This window comes from Ranitomeya variabilis, chromosome 1, assembly GCF_051348905.1.
Source record: "Ranitomeya variabilis isolate aRanVar5 chromosome 1, aRanVar5.hap1, whole genome shotgun sequence".
NCBI classification, from domain to species: domain Eukaryota; kingdom Metazoa; phylum Chordata; class Amphibia; order Anura; family Dendrobatidae; genus Ranitomeya; species Ranitomeya variabilis.
In genome coordinates, this window is record NC_135232.1 from 182,796,893 (window position 1) to 182,806,343 (window position 9,451).

At 40.1% G+C, this 9,451-nt stretch overlaps 1 protein-coding gene across 2 annotated transcripts in view; it reads right to left on the reverse strand.

Annotated features, from left to right (window-relative positions):
• Positions 1–9,176, reverse strand: part of LOX (lysyl oxidase) — a 108,663-nt gene extending 99,487 nt beyond the window's left edge. Inside the window, exon 1 of one of the 2 annotated variants that reach the window (XM_077290922.1) lies at positions 8,328–9,176. In XM_077290922.1, coding sequence (XP_077147037.1) covers positions 8,328–8,947 — 620 coding nt within the window. In that variant the 5' untranslated portion in view covers positions 8,948–9,176. Of the gene's footprint in view, positions 1–8,277 lie in introns of both variants that reach the window. The other variant, XM_077290911.1, reaches the window with a different exon arrangement.
• Between the last annotated feature and the right edge of the window lie 275 nt (positions 9,177–9,451).

The following is a 9,451-nucleotide window of genomic DNA, read 5'->3' on the forward strand; positions in this document are numbered from 1 at the left end:
TATAGAGGCAAAGAGAAGTTGCTGTAACTTCTTGTGTCTAGAGCCTACACATTTTCAAATCTGTTAAAAAATTGCTAGAAACTGTTATTCCTTGTGTACACACGGAACATATTCTACAAAGTTACGTGAAATGACAGTTACACTCCATAGATTAATTGTTAGGTTGTATCAGCAGTACACCCTCCGTTCTTTTCCTTTTCTCTCAACAATAATTGACATCCACTGTTTATCTGCCAGTGTACAAAGTTGCCATCAATCATTGGTGCAGGCGTGAGACCTTTATACACTGCCATTCAAAAGGTCAACATATTGTGATGGAAGATCCTCATTGAAGCAATTGTTTGGAACAAAATCTAAGCTAATCTAAAAATGTGTGCAATTAAGCAGTTAGAGGTATCAGTTATTAAAATCAGTTTTGAAGCAGTGCCAAGAAAACCCATATGTCAAAATCTGGTACTACTTAGTAGCAGAAAGTTTTAAAATAGTCAGTAGTCCAGAAGCAAACCACTTCAATTCTGCTGAAATTAGAGGAAGACTCTTGACTGGAGGGGATCTATCATTTAGTCTCCTAATCCCCTTGACCCCAAAGCCTGTTTTCCATTTCCTGACCAGGTCAAGTTTACCAATTCTGACTAGTGTCACTTTGCGATAATAACTCTGGAATGCTTCAGTGAATCCCAGTGATTCTGAGAGTGTTTTTTAAAGACACATTATACTTTATGTTAGAGGTAAATTTAGGTCAACATTTTTTGCGTTTATTTGTGCAAATATTGTAATTTTGTCAAAAAGTTGAAAAAATTCACAATTTACAAATTCAGCATCATTTTTGAAACAATTATTTTTTGGTAGGGTAGGAAATTAGAAGGATTAAAAGTTTATCAGTAATTTCTAATTGTTCCAACAAGATTTATAAAATCATTTATTAGACACCACATCACATTTGAAGTGACTTTGAGGTGCCTATGTGATAGAAAATACCCAAAGTGATACCATTTTAAAAACTGCACCGCTCAAAGTGCTTTCATATTCGCACAATAATTCACACATTCAAAAAGTTGAAGGCTGAATATACAAACCTCGGTGAGTTTTGCGTAGCTGGCTTCCTCGGGGGGCATCGGGGTTTGTATATTCAGCCAGTCGAGGTCTCTCCTTCCCACATGGGTAAGCACGTGCTATGTTTGGGCTCATGAGCAATGATATATTTGTTTATATTAGACCGGCAACTGCCGGTGTGAGTTCCCCATTGACAGATAAACTGGCCAGGATTAAGGGGTGCTCATGTTACGACTTTTTTACTTGCTCTTGGTTCTAACAATTTTGGAGGCATCTTGATTGGTTGTTTTGTTGTATTTCCTTCCCTTCTCATCTCTCGTCATGTATTTTGTACTCTGGCAGACAGCCACTTTTTATTGTGAATGAGCTTTGTGCAATAAAGATTTTTTTCATACCATATTTAAACTATTTGGGCTTCACTTACTACCTAATTTGTACCCATGAGAGTATGTACTCCTGGTTATCTAGAGGTGTACCTGAACCCACAGGTACTACACAAAATGTTATAACATTGACCTGTGTAAATTAAAAAATAAGTTTTTCCTGCAAAAATGTTGCTTTAACCCCAAATTTTTTCGTATTCACAAGAATAACAGGAAAAAATGGACCATACAATTTGTGGTGCAATGTATCCTAAGTACACCGATACCCCAAGTGAGGTGTAAAACTACTGTTTGGGCACACGACAGGGCTCAGAAAGGATGGAGCGCCAATTGAATTCTGGAGCACAATTTTGGCTAGAATATATTGCGGATGCCATGTCACATTTGAAGAGCCTCTGACATGCCAAACAGCAGAAACCCCCACAAGTGACCCCATTTTGGAAACTACACCCCTTTAGGAATTCATCTAGGAGTGTACTGAGCATTTTAACCATCAGGTGATTCATATTAATATATAACACTGGTCTGAGTCAATGGAAAATTACCATTCTTTCCAGTAAAATATTTCTTTGGCCCCATGTTTTCAATTTTCAAAAGGATTAATATGAGAAAATGAATGGTACAATTTAAGCAATTTCTCCTGAGTGCACCAATACCCCATATATGGTTGAAAACCACTTACGAGGCACAGTGCAAAGTTTGGAATGGAATGAGCACTATATTGTAGTGCAGATTGTACTGGAATGGTTAGATAATAATAATAATTTTATTTCTATAGTGCCAACATATTCCGCAGCCCTTTACATTTTCGAGGGGACTTGTACAGACAATAAAAGATCTTACAGCATAACAATAATCACATAAATCCACAGATACCAAGAGTAGTGAGGGCCCTGCTCACAAGCTTACAATCTACGAGGAAATAGCGGAGACATGAAAGGTGGATGGTAATAATGTTCTGACCAGCCATAATGTAAGAAATCGGGTGTTCATGTAATGCTGCATGAACCGGTTACCAACCAGTATATGTAAAAGCTAGAGAGTGTCATGTGACACTGGCAGAGCCCCAGAGGTGCTAGAACAGCAGAGCCCCATAAGTGACTTCATTTTACAAACTACACCCCCTGGGGAATTCATCCAGTGATCATTTTGACACCACTGGTGTGTCACAAAATTTTATACCATTGGGCGGTGAAGAAAAAATAGTTACATTTATTGCCAGAAAAATTTAGTTTTTGCCCCAGATTTTACATTTTCACAAGAGTAAATGGGTAAAATGGCACCAAAATTTGTCACACAATTTCTCCTGAACATGACAATACCTCATATGTGGCTGTATAGTACTGTATAGCCACATGGTGAGACTCAGAACAGAAGGAGCGCTACTTGACTCTTAGAGAACAAATTATCATAGAATAGTTTGCGGATTCCATATACAGAGCCCCTAACCGGCAGAAGAGAAGTCAACCCATTTTGGAAATTACACCCCTCTGGGAATTTAACTACAGTTGTAGGGATGATTTTTACTCCATGGGTGTTTGCTAGAAACAATGTAGTGCCCGTACACTGTAATGTATGTATATTGTGCCCAGCTCATGCTTCTGGAGACATGTACCCATAAATTAACTTGGCTCTCATCGCTACAGAGATGCCAAAGATGTGGGTGCTAAATGTGGTTTAGGCTTGTGGGGAGCAAAGGGGAGGGGGGCATTTGGATTTGGGAATGCAGAATTTGCTGGTTTTCTTTTGGGTTGCCATGAACCAAAGCCTTTGTGCTACTAGTACCGTGGAAACCTCTATATTTCCATTGACTGATGACAGACCTGAGTAGAGACTTCCTTTTTTGTGGATGAGTTGAAGCTTTTATTGAGAACATTTTACATACAATTTTGGATCACATCTCTCCGGTGCTCAATGCTGAGCACTTCCATCATGGTTTACATCTAAATCTCTGAATGACATGATTCAGATGAAACCCCTGAGGGATCCATTCAATATAATCAGGCAGCGGAATTTATCTTTGTTTTGTCTGGCCTCTGTTCAGCGTTGTCCTTCTTTTCAGAAGTGAACAAAACTGTGGCCGACTGCCCTTTTATGCACACTTAGAAAGGCATACACCAGCAGATCATAGACCAGATGACAACCACAGTGTCTCCATCTGCCTAATTATAGGGAATCTTCCGCTGGGAGTTCTGTCTGAATGATGTATTTTGGAGATTTACATGGAGACCGCGATGTAAACGCTCAGCATAGAGCACAGGATAAATGTAAGCCAAATGCAATGTTTGTAAGGCAGGAAGATGAGGAAAAAAATCGACCAGAAAGTCCCAGTACAATGATTATGAATAAAGAATACTTTATTAGAACCAGGTGATATGGGGGTAACAGAACAATGATAAAACAATAAAAAAAATTAAAGGAGAATAAAAACAGGAACGCAGACCCTAGAAGGATATGGACAATTGTCCTAGAAGGAGAGCCAACAGGGCTAGTATAGTGGAGTCATTCATGATATAAAGTGCATAACAATAAGCACAAAGTGACTAGCCATATTTATCAAGTATAGACATGTATATGTAGAAATAGGTAAAGTGCAAGTGCAGTAGGTGATATCACAACTGAAAAATAATCATACACAAAATCCATATGCAAATAGATTTGTAATCTGTAAGTACAAAGAAATGGATGTAGTGTTTAAGTAGAGGAAGACAGGAGACAATGCTCCTGGTATGGTATAAGCCTAATTTGGTAAATCACCTAACATTGTAAGCCATATGGTAGTAGTGTGTAGAAACAAATGACATACACAATCAAAAGGAGCTCCTTCATCCTAGTGGCATCCACCCCGGTGCGCGTTTCGGCTTCCGCCTTCATCAGAGGGTGTTTGTAAGGCAGAATGAACAAATCAACAGCAGGTTATAGAGTGACTGCAGATTTGTAACCTAAGGCTGGACAACCCCTTTAACAGATATCCAGGAGTCCTCTTAGTGTTTCAGCTTTCATCTCACAGGCAGCTAGAGTTGAAATCGTGCTGCAATACAGCAGAGCTGTGAGAACTGCAGCAAATATCTTTATAAGTAGAACGCTCACTTCTACTGTACTGTATTATTTATATATCTCACACTGGTAACTCCCCCTTTAATTAAAAACAAGCTCTGAAGGCAAATTTCCATGTAGATCAGTGTCCAGCTCATAGACCTTAATAGCCCATTTGCATATAACAAAAACATAGATTTTTCTGAAAAAAACATCGGATTGCAAATATCAAGAAATTACTTTATTCAGCTATGACCTATGTGTCCATATCAATGGTTTAGGAGGGTTGATCCTACTGATAGATTCCCATTAATTCTGGTTGAGGGTTTCTCAACCTTAATTTTTATATTCAGTAAGCCAAATGCATGCTGAGTCAGGTCAAAGTCAGCCACTGAAGAATATCCCATTACTTTATCTTAAAGGGAACCTGTCACCACGTTTGGCCAATATAAGATATGGCCATCACCTCTCAGGGCTGATATACAGTATTCTATAATGCTGTATGTCTTCCCTCAACCCAACCTGTAAGAGAAGAAAAATAACTTTAATTATACTCACCTGTGGGGTGGTCTGGCCCTATGGATGTCACTCTTCTTGGTCCGGCGCCCCCCTTCTTCATGCGATGCCGCCCTCCTGCTTGCTTCCTTTGGATGATGCGTCTCCTTGGCACCGCGATCCTACGTAGGCACACTTCTCTGCCCTGTTGAGAGCAGAGCAAAGTATTGCAGTGCGCAGGTGCCGGAAAAGGTCACAGAGCATTGGTGCACATGTAGTGCTTTGTTCTGCCCTCGACAGGGCAGAGAAGTACGCCTGTGCAGGAGCGCTGTGCCGAGGAGACTGTGTGGATGACGAAGAGACGCGTCATCCACACGAAGTAAGCAGGAGGATGGGATCATAAGAAAACGGGAGGCGACGGACCAAGAAGAGCGATGCCCATCGGACCGGACTGCCCTGCAGGTGAGTATAATAAAAGATATTTTTCTTCTCTTGCAGGTCGGTTTGGGAGCAGATATACCGCATTATAGAATGCTGTATATCAGCCCTGAAAGGTGATGGCCGTATCTTATATCGGCCAAAACTGCTGACAGGTTCACTTTAAGAAACTGGTTGGTTACTTTTGTGGTATGTTGTGGTTATTATCCATCTGTATAGTGAAGCATCATCCAATTAGTTTTGTAGTTTTTGACTGAATCCAAGCAGAATGTAAAGCTCTATATTTTTCACAATTCATCCTGCGCTTTCAAATATAGCCTAGTAAAGGCTTATCTGGGCTTTACGTTCTCTCTGTTCTTGAGTGTTATCAGTGCTTTGCTTCCTGAGTTAAACCCTCTGTATTTTTATTATTGAGGCGTCTATTGATTGTGGATTTTGACAATCTTACACCAAGTGTTCTTGAATTGGTTAGATGCTGAGTGGGATTTCTTTACAATCTTTGCTCTTCCAGGCACTTTAGCGTTGCTGAGCTTGCATTCCTTTTCCCCAGATTGTTAAGTTGACCAGTTCTTAAGTTTCTACTATCTCTAGCTGAAAACTAGTGATATTAGAATGATAGCCTCATTCACTTGCATTGACCCCTCTTGGACCTTATATTGAGAGCACTCATGAACAGCTGCCAAATGCCAGTTTATGGTTCGCTCACACGGCAGTATAACATGGCCAAGTGCTATTCGATGTTTTATCCAATAGCACTCGGCCCAATGTAATTCTACGGGGCAGTGCAGATCTGAGATTATTTTTTCATGCCGATTCGGCATGAGAAAACATTAGCTGCATGCTGCAAGTGCATCCAAGAATCGGATTGCATGCACCCATACAAGTCTATGAGTGTGTGTGAAGCATCGGACTGCATCGGCAATGGAGGATATGGAGAAATTACTTTCTCCATCTTCTCCGTACCTGTGCTGTGATTCTCTCATGCAAGAGAATGATACTTGGCTCACGCTAGCATCAGAGATGGAGCCGAGAGTCATTTGCATATAGCATCCGATTCTCTCTTGCATGAGAGAAGCATCATATGGTACTCACCAATGTGAGTGAGCCCTTGAAGGAATGCCCGCAGGATTTCACCCCCTAAACTATTTATATATACATGTAGCTCTTTCAAAAACAACCAGCAAAAACCTTTACAAGGCCAGTCCATGTTTCCATTATCGAGAAATCAGTGTTTGAATCAAGATGTAAATGAGCTGAAGAACTATGTGTAGATATTAAGTCTCTGCCAATCCAGCTCTATTCCAGGCCTAGCACCTCCTCTTCCTGCCTCACTGACAGTTGTCAGGCAAGCAGTAGTAGGCAGCGCTGGCCAAGAAATAGAGCTGTAGTGACAGAGGCTTCATATACTAATAGCTCTTCATTTAAATATCAAGTCAAACGCTGATTTCTTAGGAGCGGAGGAATGGACTGACAATGTAAAGGTATTGCTGGACTTGAAAGTGCTACTTACATATAAATAGTTTGTAGTGTGAAATCCTGCTGACATTACCTACCAATTAGAATCCATTCCACATCCTTTATCACTTTAAATTGACATCCACTGATCCAATACTGATGACCTATCCCAAGCATGCGAGGTTAGGTACAGCTTTAGGTTAGCTTTAAAGGAGTCGTACAGTTGGAACAAGTTGAGCCAATGAATAGATGATCATTTTTAAATTGGTGGGGCCTGAGTGTTTGGTCCCCCACTGATAGCCTGACCGATGCACTTTTACCTCTATTAGAATGTTTGTCTGCTCCATTCATTACCTATAGGGCTGCGGAAAAAAGCTAAATACATCTCTCCATCAGTCCCATAGAGAAAGGAAAGAGTGGCAGTAGACCATGCACACTGCTGCTTCATTCTAATGGCCTCATTATGGCATACTGTTTTTGTTCTACATCAGATCAACATATCAAGCAGTATAATTCATTTGGTAAGACATTGCTGATAAGTTACTGATATCCATAGATAGTGGTCATGATTATTCTCTGGGAAAACAGCCAAAAAAAGTTGGAAAAACACTTAGAAATTTACATGGTCTAAAATACAAACAAGCAGGAATTCTGCACAGATTCTCATTAAAGGTAAAAACAGATAGTGATATGGTCGTCCAAGGGTGACTATGACTATACGTTTCCCTACATGCTACTCCTTATTGTCATCATGTCCATCCTTACCGTACCCATGCCTGGAGATCATCTTGGTAACAGATTGTTGATAACAAAGTCTAGGAATTCAGATTGCTTCAGTGGATACGGAGTTGAAAGGGAAAATACATTTGTTTTCTATTTTTAGGTTAATGCGTGACATAGATCTATATATCTCCGCCTAGTTGTTCACTTGCCAGACTCGATCCTCTGGATTTATGTTCCTTCAGTGTTTTCCATTTAGTCTCCAGAACTATATATATCCTTACTCAGACTTGATAACTTGCAGCTACGTTTTATTGACTGTTCATGAATGTGTAACAGAAGTATGTCGGACGCTGTACACATGCAGTACTGCCACTAAATCTGTCATTGTAATATTAGACTCTGCCCATTGTGTATATTTTATGCATTAAGTAGCCATTTACTATCTACATAACAATTGTATAAATTAGCCGCGTCTGACACATTAGATAGTCTGCCTTCAGAGACTATTGTGGTATATTGGGGCCCCCTTGAGGCTCTTATATGTCTCGAAACTAGGTCAAATTTTATTAGTCAAAATGACAATATTTCTGGGTATTTCCATGCATAGCGTTGATACATTTTTACATATACATATTTACATATAAATTATGCCATATTATTTATTGACATTCCTCCATGCATTTCTATATCTTACCATACTGATGGTTCCGGGTACCATAACCAGGTCGCTGTCTGTCAGATGACCTTGGCCTGTCGTAGGTGTCATAGTAGTTGTAATAGGGATTGTCATCATTGTACTTGTAAGGGTTATAGGGATCATCTCCTTGCATCATGTCCAGTCTGGCCCTGTTTGCAGTTGCATTAACTCTTTGTGATGGTTGTGGACTTGATGGCTGTGCAGGAGTATGCCTCCTATCAGTAGCACTCTCTTGTCTGTTTCTTTGTCTAGGAGAAGCATCCTCTCCTTGACTTCTTGGTCTGCCAGCCTGGAACCAGTGACGACCAGCAGTCCCACTTGCCTGATTTGAGCCTGTGGTTTGTGGAACTTCAGTCTGAGGGTTTTCAGGTCTGGAAGCTTGTGGTCTCCCTGAAGCTCCTGGAGATGTATTATTTCTGCTGCTTAATAGCAGCAAGGGGCTGTGTGATGAATTAGATGTAGAAGTTCTTCTCCTTGATGGCTGATATTCCGAGCCCTGGCTCAATAGACTGTACACTCTTCCATTGTTCTGCCACTGAACTCTTTGCCTCCATAAAGGGTTTGGACCTCCAGCTATCCTCTGATGTTGGCAGGTGCCTTGCAAAACACAATATAATAGGAGACCAACAAGATGCAGTAAAAATAAATTCACTTTAGAGGAGTCCATCTTCCAAATAAAAATGTAAAGTATTGAGATTTCAATGAAAAAGTCATACAAATCACAGAAGTATGAGAAAAAGTCAAAAGCTCAGAATAGAAGCAATTATTGTCAATGAAAGGGCAGCAGCTTGTCTGTGTTTTAGGCAAAGGAGAGGAGTGAGCCACTTCTCATATTTCTATAGTTTTGCTGGTGCTTGTACTGGTGAACAGAGGGGAGGAGTGATGGGAGTTTTTAAAGTTTCTGGCAAGTTTTATAAAAGTTATACAAGGTTTATTGGCCGACTGCCTCCTCTGTTATTTGTTCATAGAATGCGATTTAGAACGAGGGGCTTAGCTTATCTTCAAGACCTAACTATCCAAACAATGAACAGAAACACTCACAGATGGAGTGTAAACTAACACAAAAGTTAAGACTCTGCTCATGAAGATTTTCTGTTAAATCTCAGCTGTAATTTAAACTAAAAATATATAGATATAAAGCTACATTATTGAGTATTGAGCACCAATCATA